The following is a 25834-nucleotide window of genomic DNA, read 5'->3' as shown; positions in this document are numbered from 1 at the left end:
GTTAGTAGTTTAGTTAACTTGAAAAAGTGAAGAGTCAGGTGTATAGAATAACCAGTGCTACATAGGAGTCCGTACAGGAAATCTCAGTCCTTCCCATTGAAAAAAATTCAAGTGGATTCAAGTGAGCTATGAAGTAACAGATTTAACAAGTAAAAGGAACCAAATCTTTAACAACACTAACTTCAGGATGTCACTGATTCATTTTAATTCAAATTTTCCACTCAAACAATTTAGAAAAATTAATGACTGCAAGAAGCTTATCTAAAATATCATTTACTTCTTTATTAGCAGTTATCACCAAAAGCAGAGCATCAAGCTAAGAGGAAAGATACTTAAGGGTTTTTTAACCACCTCTGATGTTGATTTGTTGTGTTAACTTCGGAAAGACATTCTATGCCTTTATGGTGCTCTTCTTAAATCCTGCCTGGCTTTTTCAGATTAATAGGAAAATTCTAGTTTTACTTTGCAGCAAGGAGACTGTGTCTTGCTATCGATGCATGATACCTGGCTATGCACAGCTTCAATCTGTCTCACTTGGGAACTGTAAAAGCTCTCCTATCAATAAATATATAGAAGATAGGTCACAAACTGTTGAAGGAGGAGTCTAAAGAATAATTGCTTTTTCTGCCTAGGGTTTTTGGTCTTTTTGATGCTTCCCACTCTTTTGCTAGCTCCTGGTTTTGGGTCTCTCACCCTATACCTTCAGTCTCCCCCATGTCATCCTTTAAATCTCAGACTCTCATTGTTGCTGAAAATCACATCCTACCCTACATTACTCAGCAGGAATTAGGTGTAAGTCACAGTAATAAAACATGGCATTAAAAACAAAACAAAAGAATAAAGACCACTAACTTGTGCATTACCAAAAAAAACCCCAACCAACCAAAAACCCAAGCTGATGTGACTGTGCCTTTCTCTTCATTGTGAAGTCTGTTTCCTACGAAGAGCTGCTGTGGGTAAAGGCAGGGCTATCGATCATTTGCCTTTTCTACTGTGTTAATGTCATGGGAGTGAGTGGGAAATGCCAAAGGGAAATGTCACTTCAAATAAACACAATTTGGTTATTCAATCATATTTGTCTGACTATTTCCTGCAGCTAAATTTTCTAGATTTAAATAACTGCCAAAAATCAATAATGATTTAAATTAACATTACTATGACTTTCTCTTGTTTGGATCTCTTACTAAAAAATATCTATTCTTTAAGCTACTGCTTAAAGAAGGCTGGGCACAGACACACTAATCTATGCTCAGTTGACTGAATCCTTAATAGAGCACATCGGTGTACGTTCCTGCCAGATAAACTTGCCATGTTCTTTCTTAGCATTTTCAGACAACCCTTCATGGACAAATATTGCAGGAGCAGTTTACCACAGATCCGATATACCTAATCCCAGGATTAATTTTGTATGCCCATCAGTAGTGAAGCAAGATGGATTTAATAGCCCATTAGTCTTTCAGCATGATCATTTTCATGTCACTTAGCCTGCTGGGTTAATTGCTTTAAAATGGATATTATTGACCTCAATCCCAGTGACAAATGAAGAATGTCTTATTCATCTCCCAAATGTACATTCTTAGACTCTTGTTTCTTTTGGTCCTGACAATAAATCCCCTAGATTATGTGCTTGTATATTATAATTTATACCATATTAGCCCATATTTAAAAGCTTACTGAAGCAATATCTTTCAGATATTATTACCCATGATTGGGCTAACTTTCAGGTTCTATTTTTTATGTAAAGAGTAATATTGCAAGCATAAGAAATAATTGTTTTAACATTTGCTAATAAATTAATTTTAATGCTAAAAGCTGCAGCAGGTGTGGCAGGGATAAAACACTTTTGGGATAAACAGCTGGCCAGTATATTTCCAGCCACAGAAGTCTGGTCATTAGGAGGAGAGAATGAAGAATAAATTTGGATAGAGAAACTGTAGGAAAGTAAATTCAGGTCCTAGGGTAGAGAAACAGCAAAATATGTCAGGGAAAGGAAAACCAAAGAGCAGAGCTGAAGAGTAAAGGTTTTATTCATGTGTTTTATTTGGGGATTTTTTTCCTTTAGTAATTTAGAGAAAACAAAGCAGAACACACACACATACAAACAAAAAACAAATGAGACATCTGCTTTGAGAAAATTAATGCTGGCTGTGAGCAGCAAAAAAATAGTGAAAGAACAGCACAAGTTACATTATTGCTTGTGGGGAGGTGAAACGGCTGGAAGTTAATGCAGCGTTTCCAAACCTACATATGTCAAAAGTATAACACATATATTTACTCATAGGTAGTTGTATTTCTCAAGCACTGGTTCCTATGGGAAATAAGATAAAATATAGAGCAGGGGTGTCAAACTCATTTTCACCAGGGGCCACATCAGCCTCGCAGCTGCCTTCAAAGGGCTGAATGTAATTTTAGGATTGGATAAATGTAGGAGTAGTTACATTTATACACTCCTAAATTACATTCGGCCCTCTGTAGGCAATTGTGAGGCTGATGTGGCCCCTGGTGAAAATGAGTTTGACACCCCTGATATAGATGTTCAGTTGTAGAAACCTGACATTTGGAGCAGACAAGCTCAGTGTCTCTAGAAGAATCCAAATTCCACAGAGTTTCTGGATATTTGGAAAGGGTGTATCCTCACAACCCTCTGAAGTACCATTAGGTAGTTTCTGGGGTAAATCATCTTTCTAAGATATAACATGGAGAGGCTTGGTATTTTTAAAAAGTTACTTCTAAACTAAATTGATGTTAATAAAGGTAATTTATCTACTAGCAAAAGCCCATCTTGGTGCTTACCATGAATAACACCAGAACTGTTTCTTCGTGAAACAAAGGAGAGCCTGCTCCAGTGTGATATGAAATCCATGAGGCTCCTACTGAACTTTGTGAAGGACTTAAACAGCACTAGGATTTTCCCTGGGAGCTCAGTTCCACATTTAAATGTCGATGAAAACTTCAATGGCAATGGTATTGCTTTTATTAACAACTACTCACGTAAGTACATTCGTGACACAAGCAGTTGAAGTCGGACTTTCTCCTGGCAGTTACAAACCACCTTTGACTCTCACTGAAACAAAACCCAACTGTATGCAGCAACTCTCTGCTACAGCAGGTGGTGTGGCCAATCATTGCTCTCCAAAGGATTTTCCAGGAAAAAAACCCTTGCTTTTTAACCTTTAAATTTTCCTTTCCTAAATTTAGGTCATCTACCTCAGGCTGCCTAGGTCATTGGCAAATCACCAATGTTAGCATGTTTCATACAAGGCAAAAGAAATCTTCTGAAAAACAAGAATGTCAGCATTTCAGAGACAAGTGAAAAGAGGAAGCCGTGAGAATTTGATCTTTACAAGGCTGGAGATATATCATGTTTACTTTTAAGAATGCTGTTTAAGCATTTGTGATTATTTAATGATTTAGTGATGTTTATTTTTCACTACGAAAGGCTCCTGTCATCTGTATTAGAAAAATTTGAGATCAGTGCATTATACTCTGGGTTTAAAACTTAGAACTGGTTGATCAACTCACATAAATCCAGAGGAATCGGAGAAGGAATGCTAAATTACTGATACTGAACACCTAGTCCTAGGTTTTTTTAACTAAAACTATGAGGAAAATACACTGGATCAGATCTTGCTCCTACAAATGCTGGTGGTAACATAGGTTCTGACGTCAGAGGTGCAGAACTTGACCCTAAATACACAGCATTGGGAATCATTAAACCTTCAAAGATTTTGATCATATGCAGTGTTGCTAGGCAGTATTGCAAATTAAATCACCAATTTTTAAAGTACATTGCATTTTATTTTTATCTAGAAGTATTTCATGCTCTGTTCAAAAATATTCCTCGAGGCCGGTTTGTAAGGAACAAAAGCATATTTTCTAGATCAGCAGCAGATTTGAGCTCAAGCCAGAGCCAAGGGATATCAGCAGATAGATGTGACTGCTGGGTCTTTTCTTTCCTTTGACGGGGAAAGTGTTCAGTCGGGCACCAACAGCCAGATTCCCAAGGGGAAACTGCACTTCTCATCTCCATAACAAAAAAAGACGGAGACCCAGAGCAGTGTTCTCCTCATAGATCCCGCTGCCCTGTGACAACCGCACTGACAACGCTCGCGGGGCTCCTGGGAAGCACCACGGCCACCAGCGAGGCCCGTGTTTGCTGTTTTATGGAGGAGACTGGGGCTCAGCCCGCGCTCAGCGCCTGGGGCTGGAGGCGCGTGGAGACCCGCGGTCCCAACGGCCCCAACGGCCGCGCCTCGCGCTCGCCCGGGAGCGGTGGACCAGCGCGCCCCAAGCACACGGCGGGGAGGGGGCGGCTCCTCCGCCCCGAGAGCAGGCGAGCCGTACATTTCATTGAGATTTTTCCATCGAGATTCCCTACCAGACTGACCCCCCCGTTCCCCCGGCGTTGTCTCCGGGGCCGCACCTCTCCTCGCTCCCCGGAGCGAGCCCCCCCCACGCCGGGTCACGCCGGGTGACGCGGTAGCTGCGGCGGCACCTCCCGCGGGCCGGGGTCGCGGCGGGAGGGCAGTGCGTCCTCCCGCCCGAGAGGGGGCGCTGCCGCCGGCGAGCGCGTTCGGCTCCGCCGCCGCCATCTCCCTCTCTGATCTCATAAAGGTGTCGCGCAGGTTCCGCCTCGACTCGTCATTCAGCCGCCCCCGGCCTGGCGCCGCCGCCGGTCTCCTCTGCGCCCCGGCCCGCCCCCTCTCGTGGTGCAGCCGGCCGGCGTGAGCGGTGACCGCGCTCCCGCCCCAGCTCATCCGCGGCACCGGTTTCCCTCCCCGCCCCTTCCTTTCCCCCCGCTTCCCCCCCCGCCCCAGCCCCTTCTCCCGCCGGCCGGGCCCCGGAGCGCCGCCGCCGTCGGGGTGTGAGCGGGGCCCGGCGCCGTGCCGGGCCGTCCCTTCACCGGCGGGGCCATGGCCGCGAGCGCCAAGCGGAAGCAGGAGGAGAAGCACCTGAAGCTGCTGCGGGAGATGAGCAGCCTCCCGCCCAACCGCAAGTGCTTCGACTGCGACCAGCGCGGCCCCACCTACACCGACATGACGGTGGGCAGCTTCGTGTGCACCTCCTGCTCCGGCATCCTGTGAGTGCGGGCGGGGGGGCTCTCGGCTCCGGCCCGGGAGGGGGAGGGCGGCCCCGTTGCCGGCGGGGTGACCTCCGCCCCTGGCCGGCCTCCGGGTTCGCTTCGCCGCCGGGAGACGCGGCTGCTGGGGCGGCGGCAGCGCAGCGAGCCGCTACGCGGGTGTAGCCTCTGGTTTGGTTGCGCCGGCCGCTTCCCCTGGGGTCTGCTCTTCCTGCTGCCGCAGGGCAGCGGCGGCTGCTGGGGCAGCCACGTCGGAGGGGAGCAGGCGGGCGGTTTCGCGGCGAGGGGGATGGGGCGGCTTTCTTGGGGTTTTTGCTAAACGTCCCCGTCGGAGTCCCGGCCCGGGGGATGGCGGTGGGTGTCCGGGTGTGCGTGCGGGGAGCGGGGCAGCCTGGCGGCCAGCAGCGCTCCGGACCCGTCCTGCCGCCGTTCCCGGGAGGTGTTTTCCTGCACGTAGGGAGTGGAAGGGTTTGCCTGAGAGACGCACATGAAGGGGGGGCTCCACCGCCACCCTGGAAATCACTGGGGGGTAGTTAATTAAACAAGTGTTTGGAGAATAGTTTTGGAAAGAGAAGGGGGCACATGGCTGAACAGTTAATTTTCATGGCAGTCTTGAAGACGTGGTGAGAGTAACCCTGTCGAGAACACATAGTTTAACGTTTAAAGATCTTACTTTAATATTAAATCACCAGCCTTGCCTTTTGTGTATCAAATTATGCTTGATAGTAGTTTATAAGACAGCTCTCTAAACTCTAGCTTAGAGGATGAACTCTATCCTAATAGTTTAATATGCTTGATCAGAGAAGTAGTAGAAGGGGTTTTTTTCTTGCATCTATTGCTTCCTACAAACTATATATATAAACCTTAGAATGGGATTGGCTCTGATAAAGTGGATTGCATTTTTCCTGTTCCTCATTCCTGCATAGGCCTCCCCCCTATGTCTCCTCCCTTTTCCACCCTTCCCCCTCTGAGACAGTGTGTATGAAACTAAGAGTTGAGATCAGTCAGTTCTGAATTGCAGTTACATGTATGTAACTTGGGGAAAAACCCTACTGTCTTCAGTGTTACTGTTTCTGTAGCAAAATCTGTTTGCTTGTTTATGCTTCTGTGGCACTGTGCTTATGGAATGGAGTGGCCAAAGTAAGCAATAAATAGTATGTCAAAGGATACAGATCTGTGCTCATAAGGGTTTGAGTTCATAAAAGGCATTCAGGAGCCTGAACTAGCTTCTGTCCCCTTACTAAGAAGGACTAAGTACCTCACACAGGCCTTCCAAGTAAGAGGTCTGGTGTTTTAGAACAAAGTTGTTAATTATATTGAGATTCAAAACAAAGTGAACATGTTAGTTCTGTGCTGAATTTACATGGAACAGGCTACCTTTTATACTACTAGACTGCTAATTAGTCTGGTGGGTTTTTTTTTCTTCTTACTTCTACTAAGCGTAGACTTTTGAACAGACTTGACTCAAATACAGAAAATACATTTGGGTTGTGGAACTGAAAGCTTCTAGTTTTTAACTAGATACATGCTACTTAATCAGCCAGCTCTGGCTATTGTTTGTTCTGTTAGCAAACTGTTATTTGTGCTGGCATGCGAAACTATTTTAAGCTACTGCACAGAGCTTATTTAATGGTTGCACATGTTCTTACTGGTTAAACTGACAACATGATAAACCTGCTCCTTGAGAATACGTTCCTTTATTTTTCAGGCTTTTTGACCTTAATAGACAAATATATCATGAGTGCTGCTGAGATTTTTGGTGTGCTCTCGGTAGGATTTGTTCCTTTTGTCTGTTGGCTGGGAGGTATGGACTGCTGGAGTCCATAGTCCAGTGTACAGTAACCAAAGGGATGTACATGCAGCGAGCTGGGGACACTCTCACTTGCTGTGAAGTTGGCCATGTTTGTATGTTAACATGCTTAAAGCAGGAAGACTTTTCCTGAAGAACAGTTGTTAAATGTGTTGGTGTTCTAATAAAATGCAAATAGCTCTTGCGTTCTAAATATGCAGTGTGTTTGTGTTGCCATAAAAAAGAAACCACAGACAACATTTTTGGTTGTTGCAGCTAGTAACACCTACTCTTAAAGCTAGAGTAAAGGACTGTTAAGAGGACAGAGTTTTCTTCTGAAATAGATTTGGGCTCATTCTTTCATGTTAACTTGGAAATGCTTTCATAAATTGTGTGTGCAAGATCATGTGTATTGGCTAACACCTTAGAACCTAGCCAGTGATCAGACTTAGTGTAGAGAGAGGTCATGTCTGTTTCATAATTAGAAACTGTTATTTTTATCACTTCTGTCAGAATAGTCCTTCATGCAACTTGTTTATTTCCAAATGCTTTTCACTGTAGAATTCCACAGTGGAGGGAAATGACTTAGAAAAAACCCACATAGTGGCAAATAAGTGTAAAAGTAGTGCTGCTTCTGTAATGCTTAATGGCTGCTTGCATTCTGCTTCATAATACTTGCTTTACTATAAGGCTTTAATAATGTTATTACTTCATCTTGTTTGTATGCTATGTGAATGACCTGCATTGCTTCTTGTTTTAATTACTTTTTTTCTAGTTTAGTACAGGAAGTATTGTTGGAGTCACATAGACCAGTCTTTTCAAGTATGAAGTGCCCAATGCAAGATTAAAATACTATTAATTCACAAGTCTCCTTCAGAAAGGTTGCTCAAGTAATTAAAAGTGGTTGCTAACATTGATATAATCTTGGACAGGCATGTTGTTCTAGGTACAGTTAACTCTAAACTTTTAAAATCTGAAGAGTAGCTTGTTTTCTTTTGTGAGTTTTCAAAGCGTTTATTCATTGTCCTGGCAAGGACAGTCTATTCAAACCCAAACCTTCATTCTGGATCTATTATTAATTTCTATTAATGATTCTATGTGTAGACAGAGAGTGATACTGTTTATTACTGGGCTTAGTTTTCAAACACTACCATTTTCTTAACTGTTTCCAAAGATAGTATGGCTAGCTTGTTCAAGTACTACTAAAAATGATGAGAGAACTAGTGACTTTGCTATGGAGAGCTGTTTCTGACTTTAGTGTTGGAGGTGACTCTTGTCAAGTTAAAAGTATGAATAACATAGAGGAGTTCCTGTTCTGTAATACCTAGGTTTAAAGTTTTTTCATCAGATTGGGTTTAGCTGTACAGAACGGTGTATGTTCATTGATAGTTGTGTGGATGGTGACTTCCTCCTAAATTCCCTTTTGTCCTGGTTTTGTTAAAAACAAGACCGGTTCTCTTTTAGTGGAGAAATTCAATGAAGCGCGGGTAAACGGCGGGAGTAACTATGACTCTCTTAAGGTAGCCAAGACAGACTGATAAGTTTTCCCATGTTCTGTTGTGAGAGGGGCATGTTTAAGAAGGGGTGGATCGAACAGGTGACTTAAATGGACCAGTTGAGTATTCACCCTCTTATATAGGGGGTATGATGATTATGGGATGGATCACGAGGGTCTGTCGGCTCTTCGACCATGGCCCAGGACCCTGTCTGTCTGCCTGTGATCTACAGGCCTCAGGCCCTGCATCCCTACAACCAGTTTCAGGTTTGCTGTGAAGTCCCGTCTGTGACTTCTGGGGGACTGAGCTGCAGCTGCTGGAGCCACCAGCTCCGCACACCCTGCTCCATCACTGCTGGAGTGACGCCAACTCCACATGGAGCATTCAAGATTGATTTTGTATGTATTTTCTATTTATTAGTAGCATTGGTAAAACCCTTTAAAACCTTCCAGCTTGAAGTCTAAGTCTCTTTTCCTCCTCTTCCCTATCATCTTTCCGATCTAAAGGAAGGGGTGGTGGGAGGTAGGAGGGTAACAGGGAGTGTCTGCCACGGTTTATTGCCGCCTTGCCTTAAACTTTTGACGCCTTTTCTTATCCCCTGTGTTTAAATTCTCTTAATATAGAAAAAAAAGCACGCTAGTATCACACAGGCTGTGCATAATTCAACTTTTTGGTGTTGCACAAGAATATAGGATATGTAGAAATATGCACACAATTATTTCTTCACTGAGAGTGGGAGGAGATGCTCTAGAGGAACAGTCTTCTTGAGTCAAGGATCGTGGTAATACAAAACCAGGAGACTTCTCTTTATTAGAGCAAAACCGCATCTCAGGAAATGCTGGCAGAGATATTCCTTGGTTTGACAGGAGTCCTTTGGTTCAAAGGATGATGTTGGTAGCTGTGTGTGTTGTGTTTCTGCATGCTACCACGTGTCCTGCTGACAGTGACATCCTTCCATTTGTATTATCAGATGCCTCTTTGCCTTGTGTCTCAGCTGTCTGTGTGTATCTTTGCTTCCAAGCACTTTTGTACTGCTTTCAGTCAGCCCTCTCTTAACTTTCATAAAAAGAACAAGTTTTTAAATTCTTGAATGGAAAATATTCCATTCCATCCTGAGTCCCTTCTGCAAGTTTTGTACTACAGAAATTTTTTCTTTAATATTGACTTTTTTTTAATCATCTGCTGATGTGATAATTAGGATGCTCCTACCCTTTCCCTCACTGCCGCCCTCCTTACTCCTTCCCTTCCAATGTACTGAGGAAGTCACTTGTTCAGATGTTTGAACTTCTAGCTTGTGTCAGGAAGGAGCAACAAAGAATGTTTAGAACATGGTTACTGCGGGGAATGCGAAAGCCCTTTTATGATGTTTCTTACAATTATTAGATCACATGGCCTTCTTTTGGCCTCTTGTAATATTCCTAGTTGAAATTTTAAATTTTCCTGGAGAAGGGGCTTCTGTATCAAACACACTGGAGTATTTGATGGCAAATACTAGTAACAAACTGATAAATAAGTTTTGTGCAGTAGTGGTGAATTATTGTCCCTTTCCCCAAAAGAAGTTTTGCAGAAATTAAAATAAACAGTGTTACAATGAAGGTGATTCTAGCTGTGTTGGCAGGATTTTCCAGCCCTTTTTTTCCTTTGGAGCATGTTTGGAATATGGCTCCATATTGTAATGTTTGTGTTTATATATATATTTAAGGGCATTTCCTATACTACTATATTTCTTGTTTTCAGCATCATGGCTGGAGAGCAAAGGAAATGTCTGTACCATGAATACTATGCAGTTCAGAAAGGATGTTTGTTTTTTCTTAAGAAAAGAGTTAAATTAACCTTGACTGTGCTTCTAAATGTGTGTGTGAGCCTTTTGCTGTTAAAAATAAATGAGCTCGTGAGATGGTGGAGGGTCTCCAGGGAGGTCTACAAGTACCAGGAGTGGCCAGTACTGGTTATATTCTCTTTTACTAATAACAGTAGCATAGAAATAATAAGGACTCCTATGACATTGGGTTTTAAAATTGTTTTCCAGACACCTGGGGTTGTAGGATGCTCTATGGTGGCTTGGCATTTGACTTGCCTCATTAACTTCCTGCTTCTTAGGGGATCAGATTTTGCTGGCTTAGACTTGAGATCATGTGAGAATCTGACACAGGGGATGTTAGTGCTGTTGAGTTGCCACCTGTCCACCCTTCCTCCCACAGAAGTTGACCCTCTCTTCCACTAGAATCCACTCTTTAAATGTCGTGGTTGTTTTTTTTTGTGGTTGGTTGGTTTGTTTTTTCCCCATCCTAGCCCTGGCCTTTGCAGATAACTTTGCTGACATTTGATTGAGATGAATGCAAGAATGGCTGCTATGCCAACAATCACAAGTTCAACCATAATTTGCTACTAAATTGTGTTAGTAAGAAATGTTCACTGCTTGTTGACAGTGTTCTGAATGTTTAATATTTCAGTTGCCAGACTGGAGAATCTTGTGTCCGTGGCCCTAAAGCTTCCTTTGTTTGGGAGAGCACTGGTTTTAACAGTGCTCTTTGAAGAACAGAACTCTCCTGTTCTGCTAATGTTCTCTGTAGCTGTCCATATGACAGGCTGTGTCACTAGAAGATTGGACTGATTCAGTGGAGAACAGTCTTAAGCTGGAAGTTCACAGTGCTGGAAGGTCACAGTGCTGTTCCACAGAAATAACCATTGCTGAATATGAAGAAGCTGGCAGCAATGAGTGGGATCTATGTGTGTGATGTTCTAGCTATGGTGTGCTGCATAAGTGCAGATGGCAGAATAGTCTTACTCGGTCATCTTTCCCAAGGGCCTCTTAGGAGACAGCTGCCATCTGGGTCAAGTGCTGAGATAGCATTTGGTTACTGTCTTCCTCAGGAACTCTGTAGTAGAGAAAGGAGTAACTGCTACTGCTGCTTGGGTGCAGGCTGCAAATGCTTGTTCAGGGTCAATTTACATTTAGGCATGATTGGTTTGGACTAAGGGACTATAGTCCATTTTGTCCCCTGTTAAATGTGGAATACTGTAAAGCATTACAGTTGTGCAAACCACTTGTCAAATACATGGAAAGCAACAAAGCAAGTGGTAGATACTTCCCCCCCCCCCCCCCCCGCCCCGTTTAAAAGGTTTGTTAATTCCTCATAATTGATAATTGTACTTGGCTGTCTACCAGTTAACTTCCCCTGTATGTAGATGAGTTGTTTGTGAATCATTTGGGTCATCAAGTAATCTGTATAGGTAAGAAAGAGTATAAAATGTCTTAGCTTTAGTACTTAGGCTTGGTTCTTGAGTTTTGCTTCATAAATCCCACAACTGCTCTGTTTTAGGGAGATTCTAGTCAGTTTGTAGGCATAATGTTATTGAAATGGGCTCACGCTAGTTAGAAATCATAAAAAAGGGGTTTAGCTGTTCTAATGGTAGAATCACAGTAATTTATCTAAGGAACACAATGCACATGTTTTGGGTTGTATTTGTATGCTGTATAATACAGCATCTTGTCTTGAATTCCTTCTTCCAGTCTGACTTATGCTGCTTTAGCATAAGAGGAGGCTTTTCTGAAGCTTTTTCCCCGCTCCTTGGCACGTTAAATAAACATAAAGGTTACTTGTATGTGTAGTACTGTGGCTTGATAGTTAACTTTGCATTTATGGCTATTAACGTTACAGTCAGGATTTCTAGTGTTCCTGACCCATGGATGTGGTGGTGTGCTCTCATCATGCAGGACATCTGCCACTTTGTGAGCTGACCTTTAGGAGTGGGGCATGTCTTCCTCCTTCAGCAGGAGGGTATAGAAGAAATGAGAATTCACCTTATCCCACATCATGGGTATAATGTGTAAATCGGTGAACTTCATAACCTGAACCTTAAAACTTTAGAGCAGTCTTCACTGGAGGGCGTGCCATGTAGGAAGTCTCTAGTTAGGCTAAACAAAATCTAATCTGTGCTTTAAGTACGTTTAATGTTACTGCTTAACAGAACTGAAGATACATGTTTGCTGATGTAAATGCTTTGAAGAGCCCTAGTAGATCAGTGTAGAGTGGGTGCTCCTTAAATAACTTGTGCAGTCCCTTTAAATTGTAAATAGCACTTAGCTATACTTACTGTAAAAATTAATTTCTAGCCCAAGATAGTGTGAAAGCTTAGGTATACTACCTGTGCTGAAAAACATGTGAATAAGTTAGTGAATAACCCTAGCTTTTAAAATAGTCATTAAATTATTTACAGATATCTAACTGTGCATCTTAATTAGTAGGAGGAGACAGGGGACAGTGATTGCTATAATATTTGATAGAGCGTATTTAAGTGAAATGCCAGGCGGATGCCAACGTTATTTCTGAGCTGTCACTTAATATGCAATTCTACAGTCTCGCTTAGTGACATGTAATCACTCACATGCACAGACCAAGAAGGTGTTTAAAAACAAAAAAACACCCCCCCCCAAACCCTAACAACCAAATCTAATCCTAGCACCAGCTCTGAAACAATTAATTTTAACTGCATGGAACTCTTACGGATTTTTTTTTTTTTTTGAAGTTGCATCATCTTGAAATGAGTATTTGCTTCAAAAAATCCTAGACATCCTAGAAATTGTTTTAACACAGAATCAGAATTGTATTCTTACAGGTACAATATGAATTCATGTGTCAAGGTGAATTTGCAAGCTAAATGCACAACAGTTTTTTTTTATTATACTTACTCAAAGTGCTAAAAATATTACTTAAAAGTTGAGTAGAAAGTGTTAATACTTGGAACATCAGATTTGTGTCATTTGCTGTTTGTTTTGTTTGGTGTGTTTGGGTTTTTTTGTGTGTGTTTGTTTTTGGCTTTTTATTTGTTTGTTTTTTTTTTGTTTGTTTTTGTTTGTTTTTATTTTTTTTAAAGATGGTCTTGCAGAAATCCAGGCCTGATTAACTTAAGTGTTAAGCTAATGCTATTGCATTGCCTGAGTTAATGTGTCCACTGTTTGGCATATGTGGGATGTAATGTTCTTGTTTCCATTGAGCAAAACATGGCTTGATTTTAATTGCAAGTATTTGTGGGCAAAAGCAGTAGGTAGCATGCATTTCAAGAAAAAGCTTGAAAAGAAAGAGAGCTTTTTCTTATACTGGGAGTGTTGCTATCAAGATTTTTCTCTATGCTTGCAGGTTTTGACCGAACTGGGTTTGACAATGTCAGGCTTTGGCAGAACCAGGGATTTGAGTTTCTGTTGCAGGACGCTGTGGTGTGGGTGCAAGAATGGTGCCCACCTTTGCTGAAGGGAGAGCTGCTGAAGTTTGGAGCTATTGCATTAGTCATGGTATCTCTCATTTGAGAGCACAATAAAAAGATTGTCTTTTTGCTTTTTGTTGCTGTTACTTGTGTAGTGTTCAGGAGGAGGAAGACAGACCTGTGGATGGAGGAGCAAAAAGTAAACTAGAAAAAGGTGCTGGGAGGAAACAGGAAATATAGGTTAAAGCAAGAGAAAGGGAATCTGAGCTGGGGAGTTTAGCTTGAAGAAATTTAGTCTTTGGGTAGAAGTTGCAGTAAGAATAGGTTGAAGTAAGGGAGGAGTTAGAGGGAAAGAAAACTACAACAGAGAGGGCTCAGGAATGAGAGGGGAAGGGTAGAGACAAGGGTGAACAAGTTTGGGGAAGCAGCTCAGGATTTCTAAAAAAGTCTGTTTTCATAAATATGCATAGAAAGGGTCAGAATGAATTTGCCTGTGCAGTTGTAAACATCGGTCTCCCCTAAAGCTCAGATATTTGACTTTGTATGCTGGATGTTATTTTGAGATGAGCTTACACAGCCTGAAGTTGTATGGCAGTACTAAAATAAGTGTGTTTTGCAGAGGTGGCTCCTGAATTTAAAACTGACTGACTTCTGGTTATAATGTGATTGTATGATGACAGATTTCCTGAATACTGACTATATACTTCTTGCTGCTTCTTTTAGACGGGGCTTGAATCCACCCCACAGAGTGAAGTCGATTTCAATGACTACTTTCACACAACAGGAAATAGAATTTCTGCAGAAACACGGAAATGAAGTAAGTATTCTTTGGAGAATATCAAGTGTTTTTGGCACTTTAGTAAACTTTAAAACACTACTTAGGAAAACTTTTTCCTATTAAGAAGTAGATATAAGCCTTTTAAAGCCAGCATAATTTGAAGTTATGCTTCTAAAGCGCTTGTTTCACTTAAGTAGCTGCTCATCATAATGTTATGTGTTATTTCCCAATTGAGACAATCTAGATTCACATGATCAGTGTTTCTGAATTGGTTTTTCTTTTGCTTTTGCGCAAGACAATATGCATCTGTCTTTTTCTGCAAGCCCAGACCTTGAGACTGACTGCAGCAGTGTTTCCTGAAAGAGCATACCATGACAAAAATAAATCTGTTGCTTGTAGCTGTATTTCTTCAGAGTGGGTGTCAGAAAGTCTTCTAGTGGTTTCAGTAACCTCCTTCTTTAATGGAAGTATATCAATGTTGAAAGTTCTGGAAGAGAGGAAGGAAAGGAAGAATTTTTTCCTATAATGATGTTATCTAATAAGTGTTCATATGTTTAGAGTGGCTTGGGACAGCTTTGAAGACACAAAGTTTTGCCGTTTTGTTCTTTTTAATAGAAAACTAAATATGAGGTAAATGTTAGATTTGCTCTATGGGGACACATGGAGCATGTGAACCCTGGGATGTGGCTATTGCTGTCTGCCATTTGAGGATGAAGTTTTTATACCATACTATAGCATTAAGGATTTTAGAGGCAGCTTTTACTTCTGTTCTGAATTAGAAAATGTTCTGTTTCACTTTGATTTTATCTGTGTTCTGTTTTAGTAGAACTATTGATTATAGGCTAGAGTGTCTTATCAACATGCACTTGTGAAGCTTTGTGGGGTAAATCCCCATCATTATCTAAAATGCTGATACTTGACTTAAACTTGGCCCATTCATAACTGTCAGGCTGAAGAATGAAAACAGAAGTAGCAATTTCTTTTTCTGTCCTGGTAAATATGTGTTATTTGTTGAAACGGCTGTTAGAGGCTGATTGCTCTAGGCAGAGCTGGAACAAGGTCTGAACTCTTCCAGGCACTATAAAATACTCTTAATGGCTTTGACTGTTTTTTATTTTTGTTTTGGCGTATTAAAGCTGTATAACATTGCATATATATTTATATACTTATGTTTGCATATATATGTATGGCATATTTCTGACTTTTTGCATAGGGTGAATAATAAAGAATCTTCCATGGGTTCAGCTATAGTGTGTTGGAGTCTCTTTTCCATAAGAGTAGTTTGTAAACTCCAGCTTTGCTTTAAGTTTCACAAGTGTAAAGTAAAATGTATGTGTGCATGTGTGTGCCTCCCTCTGTTCCTCCATGCATCTGTTCTACCTTCAGTTTTTCACTAAATCTGCAATGGCCAGAGAATGCTACCAGTTTTATTTTTCACTGACCTGAAACCTTAAGTGATCCCTATTCAGTTGATTAGTGTAGCTGTCCTTCTCATTATAGACCTGACTAGTCTGCCAATCATAATAATTTAGTAGATGCATAATTTATTATTGACACAAAAAGGTTCATAGATCTCTGCAATGCTATACTGTGTTTCAAAAGCAGGGGTCTTTGTGTTTGCAGTGCTTATTCCTCTAAACTATTACAGTAATTTAAATGAGCTACCTCATAAATGAAGATGTCCTCCTGAGTTTAGTTTTGGGTTGTTGGATAGCAGTGCATTCCCCTAATTCTAAATTAACACTGAACAGATATTTGTAATTGCAGATGGTAGATTTAACAGGTGCTCAAATACTGAAGTGATATTGTTTTAAACACTGTTAGAAATTAAAAATTTAAACGTTTCCACTTTGTCATGCTGTATGTTGCAGTAGTTATTAATAAATTAGCGTTTTGCTTTCTCTTGTTGGTATTGGACTTTGGAATGCTCACCTGCAGATAAGATAGTATCGGGCAGTTGAATTTCATCTGACCTCACAAAAAACCTGCTTTGTTTAGCTTGCTCTTCAGCACAGATGACTCTTGTGTCTACATTAAGAAACTAAACTTTCTGCGATCTTGTTCAAACATGGAACTGTCCAACGTTTTTAGAATGTGGACATGTGAAAAAAGTACAGTCACTGAATGCTTTAGATGTAACATTTAGTTATTTTAGTTCAGCTATACATATTAAACAAACCTCAACTTTTTTTCAATCTAGTACGTTTAACTTCCATTTTTCTCTAGCTTGTAAAATACTTTCATTCCTACTTTGTCTTCCCAGTCTTTCTCCACCATGGCCAAGGCCTCTGTGGTAAGCTTTCTTGCTTCCAGATGAGTAGGTAATGGTGTACAATACAGAACTTGTTCTGAATAGAAAGGAAAATAGCAAGAAAGCTTCCCTGATATAAGGTAGTTACTAAGGTGGTGAGTTGTTCTTACGGGAAGTAGTTTTCCACTCTCCTTCAAAGAGAATAAGGTCAATGTGTTGTATGAGGTTGAAGTTCTCTTAAAAAAAAAAAATCCTAATCTCTGGAATGGTAACTTTTCCTCAGTTGTCACAAATTGCCATTTTTGGCACGTGTGGGTAAAACATTTAGTTACTAAAGGGCTTCCACAAAGTGATTGCTTTGAGAAGAGATGATTATTTGAAGCAGCTTCTCTTCAGGTGAGAGATACCATCTTTTTCCTGTATATATGTCTCCAAGGAAGGTCTTTCTGGCACAGGCAACTTGAACTTTTTTTCAGATGAGTTTTTACGGCTTCAAATACAGATTTAAATCTTTTTACCATATTTGAAGACATCTATATTTTGGTGTTGCTTACTAATCAGCAGGTATAAACAGATGTCCAGATTCTGTTTTTGCTTATGTTGGAGTTAGCTTGTTTTTTGCAGCAAGAATAGAGACATCTTGAAGCTGATATTCCTCAAGTGCTTTCTGAAGTCCTTTTGAAGGATAAAGAAAATTCTGACTCACTGGGTATGGTCCCGTCCCCCCCCCCCCCCGCACCTCCTTGTTCTCTTAATGAAGAGCAGTGTGAGGTATTCTCACACTGTATTTTCATGTTAGGAATCATGAGGAGAAGAGTGATATGGAGATGGTTCTGTTTGAATGCTCATAATCAAATGATGCTAATGTTCATTAGATCTCTGATTCAGTAGTGCAATGATAGTAGAAAGTGAACTCACTGCAGAAAGTGGAGGTGGCACTCATCTCATGTTGCTGTTGTAGCTGTGAGTATTTATTCAAGAGCTTTTCCCTGAAGCTGGAAAATAGTATAATGACGAAAACCTGTTAGATAGTTAATTTTTCTACCACACTTTTGAAAAGTGCCATATGTTTTTATGTTTTAGAACCCTCCCAAATAGCCTATTCTAATCTGCGTATGGTGGAAGAAAATTGTTTGGATGGTCTTGTATTTGGAAAAATCTGTGTTTATCTGGCAGCAAAGGTCATGTTTACCTGAGCTAATGAGTAGAACGCTATGCAGCTATGCCCAGCTGCTTGGGATTAGTTTATCAGTGATTAATTTTGATTTTGTGCCAATCTTCCTGACTCTTGATAGCACCTCTTCAAGTGTTTCTTACCAATTTCCTGCATTCTAGATTCTAACAGAACCTGCAGTTGCAGAACCAGCAGCAGTATGGAGCTGGTTCAGAGCTGGTGTTCGGCCTGACAAAAATGCTTTCCTAGAATCTCCTTTACTATGGAATGTGGCCCAGAAACCCCAGTGGGAAAGAGCAGCTGGAGCTGATGAGTCCTGACAGCATGAGCTGTGCAGTCAGGTGTTCTTGTAGAACATCCCTGGTTCTACTAATATGATATAGAGATACATGAGCTGATTGTGTGTAGAACAGTGGCTTTGTTAGCAGGATTTACTAGCTTGGACTCTGTGCTTATGAAAGCGGATGTAGCTTCTGGACCCAGACTAGCTTGGAAATCAGTATGCTGCTGGTATAAAATTCTTCTAACCTACAGAGATTAATGAATATTATTGACATCAGAAGTGCTGAATTACTAAACAAAGCTATAAATTGCTTACATAAGGGAACTGTTTCCAAATCTTTCTTCCTGTGGCGAGTGTTGTGTTTTGGAACATAGTTTTGTTGTGTGGTAATCGGTAATTCTTTGCACTGTCAGCATTATATTTAGTGCGTATCTGAGGATATTTTTATTGGCAGGGAGGGAGAGAAGAAGAAATCGAACTTGGCATTTAGGCCCCTGAAAGGTAATAAGTCGCTAGAGCTTTTTAAACTAGGCTGATGTGTAATCTTCCTATGCAATGGTACATCTGGGTCTGAACAAGAAGTGCTCTATGCTGTTGGTTTTCTAGGTAAAGTGCAGCTTCTACCAGCAGAAGTACTTGTCCTATTATAGCTTTTCCTTGCCTTGCTGCCTTCACCATATACAAGAGAAGGCAGCTTCATGAGCAAAAACTTAATTTTGCTGGCCTAACTGAATTTTTATTATGCCTAACTAGCACAACTATGCTAACAGGAGTTTTTGAAGTGTGGTGGCTCGATGTGTTGTGTAAGCAGAAGGCCTGTCTCTCCCATATCCGCCTTCCCACACACACTGGAGATTTGTATCAGTGAAATAGTTAGGCATGGTAAAGTGTTGTTTGGTAGCTGAAATATGTAGCACTGGAATATAAACAACTGAAACCTCAGATTGTTTGAGGCTTTCTGCAAAATTTGGTGGATACTACTGATTTTGGTTTTTAATTGGAAGTTTTTTAGTGTGCCTGTCCTTCCCCACCTTCCCAGCTCTGTAAAAACAGACACACAAAAATCCTGAACATCACAACAAACCTAGAAATAAACCCAGAAGCTAAACGTTTGTGGAAAACAGGTACATTTATGTTCTTTTTAGGCTGGGTTTTAAACCAAAAGCCTTTCTGGTCAGCTTTACTTTGTGGAGTACCAGATGTGCAATGAATGGGATGAGTTCTTTGTTCCTTTCTGTCAAAGGTGAAAACAGGGGTAATTACTCAAACTGTAGGACTACAAATGTAAATAGTACATTGTATTAGTACAAATGTAAATAGCACAGTCTTTTATGGAAAAAAGAAAGGTAAGTGCAGTTATTCTAGGGGAAACAGTTTCTCCCTCAAATAGGTAGCTGTTGAGTACAGATGCAGAGAAAGCAATGGTATGAAGAGAAATGTAGGTAAAGATTTTATTATATCATACAATAAGCAATTGGCCCAATTTCTGCTTTCAGTTATATATTTAAGCTATGGCAACTCACAGTTTCTGCCTTGCTACCTCCTGGGTTTTTTATCTAGGTCAGGGTGAGTAGGTTGAAGCTGGTTGTGATTCTCTTTCCCTCTTTGCTTCATGCTGTACTTACTGATCTAATTCTGAGCTTCCCAGTATCTGCTTGCCAAATGTCTAATGACATCCCTTGCAGGACTGAAGCTTGTTGGCAGAGAACAGGTACTGTTCTTCCCAAACCAGTTGTGAAAGGATTCTCATGAACTTTTAAATATCATGAAGATAACTGCTGAATCTTTTACTTATTGTTACCTGACAAGATAAAACTTTGCTTTGTCATGCTACTTCGCAGCTCCCACAATGTAGCAGAGGCAGGCGAAACTTCAAAGTCTTGCTTCCATCAGCCCTTCAACAAAGGTAGATTTTCAAATGCTGCATACGCACAATCATTCTGACTTCAATGCTGGCATTTTTTTTCTTCTTTCAGCATTGGTGAACCAGTGGGACATGGACTAATTATACTTTTCAGTGACAGCAGACAATAATTATGGATTGTTGGATATATTCCACTGTTTCTAGGGGCTTCCACATAACTTGACTGTTTACTCTTGGCTCCAGATTTCCAGGCTCTTCTCTGAGCAGAGCATTTTATTTAATAGAGCTTTGGTTATCAAAAGGAGTATAGCAATGCCTCTTGTGAATGAACAAAACTTTTGAGCAGATGCTTACCTGTGCTGCTGTTGCAAAAAGAACAATATTAATACTAAATGGCTAAGCCAGGCTATGCCCAAGAAGATGGTGTGATGTTAGAAGTATTTCAGAAAGCTATAGCATTTTTAGGCCTGAGATGTTAATAGTAATATTGTGGAACTTCTGGTGAATTGGGATGCTTCTTCATGTATTAACAGTAATTCTCATTCTTTAGTTTTTACAGATAAAACGGAGCTTAAGTGGTATCATGGAACTTGGGCAGTAGCATTTTCCGAATCAGCTCTGCAAGTCTGGTTTATGAATGTGATAGTTAGAGAAAATATGTGCTCTTTAGGATATTAAATTCAAATTTCTCAAAGTATATGTTCTGATTTTTTTGTTTCTTTTGAAATTTTTTTTTTTTATTCTCAAATAGTAAGTTTGTTAAAAAAACAAGAAGAAAATTTTGTGTTTAGCAGAGCAACCAGTAGGTTAAAGCTTGGTTTTGTGCAAATTTATATGACCTTTACTGTCTCTTTTCCCCATGTCCTGCAAGTAATGGCTGGGCAAAAGTCAACACATCTGTGCATAACTGTGTGCTCATTTTTCCAGGTCCTGCCTGGGCAGCTGGCAGAACTGAAGCTCATGTTGAAGTATTGGCAACTAAAGTTGCCAACCTGATTTTTCTACCTTTCCACTAATTTCTTTTTTTTTTTTTTTTTTTTTGGTTACAATTAATCTTTTACTGAGTGATCATTCCCCACCATAACTCAATATGTTGTATGGCATAAATTTCCTTGGTCTTTATCATAAGAGTAACTTTTAAACAGCTTTGAAGTAAAATGTGACAGCCTGATCAGTAGAAAAATTCACATTTCTCCCAGCAAACTCTTCTTTGCACAAGATTTGGTACTGTTAGTGACTTGTTTTAAGACTATGGAAAGATAACTTTCAAAAACCAACAATTGTATATGCTGCAAGTTCTGTCTCTGACAACATTTTTAAGTTTTAATTTCCAATTTTGATTTTATTGTATGATATTGTGCCACACGCTGCCATTTTCTTTTTTTGTAGTTTGCTTCATGTGAGCCAGAAAACACAGTTTTCAGCTTAATCAATGCAGTATTGTGGATCCCTGTCAAGTCAGATGATAGTAACAAAAGTATAGCTAGAAAGAGTGTACAGGTCACCAGCAAACAGGGAAAGACAACGGGCCTTTTATTGTGTTCTGAATGCTGGCTTGGAACGGCTGCTGGTGCTCAAAGCATTGTGTGGTGCTTCATACAGAAGCAGACAAAACTGTGCCTTTTAGTAGTTTTCGTGTGGTATATAAAATGTGTGGCTTTATAAAATTCAGCTTTCTAAAGGACTTGTCTGCATTTAAGACTTTAAGAAATTGTACTTTCTCTGAGAACTCTTTAGGTAAGGAGACTTATGTGAAATTTATTTTGCATCTCTGGTGTGGTAAAGTAAATGTTTTAACTTGTGTTCATATAGCTGCTGCTGTCAAACTGTTAAAATGAGAACTTCTTGCTGAAGCGTGAGTGATTAAGTCTAGATTCTTCTTTGCTCAGTGGTTGTGTGTTGTCCATTAGTCATACAGTTTTCTGTGCTAGCAGTAACTGAACCAATAAAGAGTGCCTGGCAGGTTTAATTAAGTGGATTATAATAGTGACTTCAGGCATATTTCAGTTGCTACTGCTTTTGTGTATAGGTATTTAGAAGAAGTTAGTTGCTTCAGGAAACATTTTTGGAGGTCTGCTTTCTGAAGGTTTGCAAACATGGAAATGTGATGCAAGAACTGATGCCTTTAAAAAGTTTGCATCATTTTAAACCAAGAACGTGTTAGGACAGCGCAGTCCTTCATACCTGTTTACATATTCATAGAACCGTTGTCTGCCATAGCTTCCAGGGCAGTTGGTTTATGCAGCTCTTGCTTGTTAGAGTATGTGCTTCCTCTGAAGGTCATGGAGACAGCGCTGAGAACCTGACGCTGTTGCAGGGGGAGAGGACAACGTTTGTAGGAGGCATGTAAGAGGGGCGGTCAGGACTGCTTCAGAAATGGTGGGCATCGTAAGAAGAAAGCTTTTTTGACTCCACTTCTTTGAAGAAACCTGTTCTAAAATGGCAGAGTGTGTTTTTAGAGGGTGGCTAATGTTTAGTATATTGTTTGAGTGCATATTCAGGTTACTTGCAGAGTAGCCTTGAATGCTTAAAATATTTTAAGGGAGACAACTCCTGTGTCTTGTTGAGTTTTGAGAACAGTCACCATTCCTCTTGTTTAGGTCAAGAATTGAAGCTGAACATGCTGAGAATTTTGCAATTGTTTCAACTTTTGCTCACACAACTACAATTAGAAAAATCAAAGCAGAGCAAGAGTACTTCCCCCCTTTTCTTGTATCCTCACTCAAACTAAATATATATGATACCATAGAAATTGCATCATGGTAAGAAAGGCTGTTTAAAAAAAAAAAGTTTCTATACTCAAATAGTAATTATAAGTATAAATACTAAACCTCAGATCCTATAACAGCTATTATTTGGGGCTTGTGGCATATGGAATCTGTTGAAACAGTTTAAACCCAGAAGTATAGGTAAGGAAATGTGTGGAACTGAGTAAAGGAGAAGAATCTTAAAGATCACAAGTGTAAATCGGGTACTTTGCCTCTTTATGAGTATATACTACAAATATTTTGTAAAAGCAATATTCCATAGTGAAATTGGATGCTAGGATTTCCTTGCCCTGCTGTGACAGATGGTCTTTCAACTTTAAGTATTTAGACCAGTACATGATGCACCAGTCAGTTGTTAAAACTGCTCGATCTGGAATAAAAAATGTGCAGCCGCACACTTTAGTGGTTTGATGTATTAACAATTGTAACTTAAATACGTTTTTCAATTAAGGTATTTTCTCTGATTAATCTTTTTTTTTTTTTTTTTTTTAAAGGTGTGCAAACAGATCTGGCTAGGCCTATTTGATGATAGATCATCAGCAATTCCAGACTTCAGGGATCCACAGAAAGTAAAGGAATTTCTACAGGAAAAATATGAAAAGAAAAGATGGTAAGATAGCTTTACAGTTATAAAGATTGCCTCTATGACAAGAAGTGAAGATGGACCGTTATCTTCACATTCTTGAGTGTGCTTTCTTTCTTGTGTGTTCTTTGGACTAGATCGCACAGCTCTGAAAAGGAAAATGATTTCTGGGCTTTATTCAGAGCTCCTACAGGAAGCAGAGAAGACAAGCTATTTAAAGTAGTCTCTCAATGTGTAGTTCATATTGATAGAACAGAAATGGTTTAAGGGAATGTCAACAACAGTGTAAAGTAAGGGTTTTGCAGGCTTTTATTGGGAGGTGAAAGATGTGTTGTTTGTATTAAATAGGTGCTATAAAAAATGATGATTTAGAATTCTAGTCCCTTTTTAAAGGAATAACTGCCATATTTAAATAATAGGTATTGTGCAAACTACTGGTAGGATTTGTTGCAGGGTCCTTGGTTAAAATAGCGAAGTTGAGATCTATTCGTTCTCATGCTTGAGTCTTATGAATGTTGAGCAGAACTTTTCCTTAAACTTGTAAAAAGCATTGCTCCTTTTGAATGTAGGTATGTTCCTCCAGAGCAAGCAAAGGTGGTGGCATCAGTCCATGCATCCATATCAGGGTCTTCTGCTAGTAGTACAAGCAGCACACCTGAGGTGAAGCCACTCAAATCTCTCTTGGGAGAAGCTGCACCCACACTGCACTTAAACAAGGGCACACCGAGCCAAGTGAGTAATAACACAGCTGAAGAGCATAGAACTGTTCAGCAGTACTTCTTCTCTTTTAGTGGCACAAGAATTCTTGCAATAGCAACTGTTACCTAATAATATGATTGCTAAAAACAGCTTTATTTTATGTATTTTGTTGAAGTATACAGGTGTTTGCAGGTCAGAATCTAAATTAAGCTTGTTTCTATTGACCACATTGATTTTTTTTTTTAATGATTGTTTTCAGTAAGCAGAATTTTCCAGTGTGATTGACAAGTTTAATTATGTTTGTCTTTTGCTTAAATCTCTCTTAAGGTTTGAACCTAACCTGATATACTTTCATTTTGTGTGTGTTTTTATTTTTGATTTGAAAAAATAAAATGACTGATACTGTTAACCATGACATTAGTAGTGAATATGTGCATGTTCATTATTACTTGCTATGCATTCTCTATCTGTCTTATCAAGTGGGTTTCAGGGTGTCTGTATGCTGTTATGTAAAGTCAAACAATATTATGTACTTAGGTTTTGGAGGGAAGACTTTTTTGAAAAACAGTTTTATCTTTAGGATACAGGCAACTCTTGAATTGACCTTTTATGACTCAAACAGAAATTTGCAGCTTGGAGCCTTTATCGCTTGCATTAGTACAATAGTTGCAGTTTTAAATACATAATTTTTGAAGTTGTTTGTATGCTGTTACTTTATTCTTCTAATCCATGGAAATCTGCTGCATAGTTCCTTTAACAGCATAAATTGGTAGTGTTCTTCATACTATAGGAGGAGGGCCTGTGCTCTATACAGCATCTTAAGCTTCAGGAATAAATGGCTTGTTAAAGAAATATCCTTAGTCTATTCTTCTAGTAGTTCACAAAAGTCAGTTTATAAAATATCAGCTTTTTTGTATTGGCTAACTGAAATGTTGTTTGTAGTCTCCTGTTGTAGTTCGATCTCAAGGACAGCAGCAACAAGAAAAGAAACAATTTGACCTCCTCAGTGACCTTGGCTCAGATATCTTTGCTGCTGCTCCTCCTCAGTCAACTGCTACAGCAAATTTTGCTAATTTTGCACACTTCAACAGTCATACAGGTAAGTATTCTGAGCAGGATATCTCTTTTAAATGTATAAAATGTAGTCTTAAATTTTTTGATTACCTTAGACTAAACTTTTTAATGAGGTATGTGTAACTTCTGTGCCTTGAGAATGTTGTATTACTCAAGATTGCCTTTAGATCTTTATAAAGAAAGCTTGAAGACAGGCTGATAATCCTGCTTTTGAAGTGGGAGTTGCTATAGCTATTTTCTATGATATGTATGATGAGACTCTTTCTGCCTGCTACTAGAAATTTAAATTTTTTGGGGGAGAGAGTGAGAGGATGAGTAACAGAATGTAGGGAGAAGCTGCTATTAGACCTTCAATTTTATTTCTGAAAATTACTAGGAAGAACATTTGTGGAAAGAAGATCTAATGACTTACAGGGAGTTCAAATGCATTGACAATAACTGTCAATTTGTTAAGAGGAGAATAAAGGCTTCCTCAGTTTAAAGAATGACCTCTTATTTTGTGTATGTGTCTATCTGAAAGCCAAATGCCACCCATGTGGGTAGTATTCTGTAGTTTCAGGAAGAATAAACAAGCTTTGAGCATATGTGTTGACTGAGGATGCGGGTAGGCCTTGAATTCTTAAAGAATTATTTCAGTAAAATATATTGAGCCCTCAGGATATATTTTCAGCCAAAGATCTTGAGACATAGTCTATCCTAAATAAACAGTTGATTCTGTGGTCACTGAAGTATGTTGTTTCTAACTTGCATTGTAATTGTGGGAAAGTACCTTTGCCTGTCTTGTCTGAAT

General features: G+C 39.9%; 1 protein-coding gene across 7 annotated transcripts in view; it reads left to right on the top strand.

The window, feature by feature from the left end:
* Nucleotides 1-4621: 4621 nt before the first annotated feature.
* The window catches only part of AGFG1 (ArfGAP with FG repeats 1), a 34143-nt gene continuing 12930 nt past the window's right edge, over nucleotides 4622-25834 (top strand). For 2 of the 7 annotated variants that reach the window (XM_082056801.1, XM_082056797.1), the window contains exons 1-5: nucleotides 4623-5080; nucleotides 14294-14387; nucleotides 23183-23298; nucleotides 23841-24003; nucleotides 24913-25069. In XM_082056801.1, the coding sequence (XP_081912927.1) occupies nucleotides 4914-5080; nucleotides 14294-14387; nucleotides 23183-23298; nucleotides 23841-24003; nucleotides 24913-25069 (697 nt within the window). In that variant the 5' untranslated portion in view covers nucleotides 4623-4913. Of the gene's footprint in view, nucleotides 5081-14293; nucleotides 14388-23182; nucleotides 23299-23840; nucleotides 24004-24912; nucleotides 25070-25834 lie in introns of all 7 variants that reach the window. The other 5 variants (XM_082056803.1, XM_082056800.1, XM_082056802.1 and 2 more) reach the window with 3 other exon arrangements.

This window comes from Streptopelia decaocto (assembly GCF_964273445.1).
Source record: "Streptopelia decaocto genome assembly, chromosome: 6".
Lineage (NCBI taxonomy): Eukaryota > Metazoa > Chordata > Aves > Columbiformes > Columbidae > Streptopelia > Streptopelia decaocto.
This window is presented reverse-complemented; position numbering and strand designations above follow the sequence as displayed.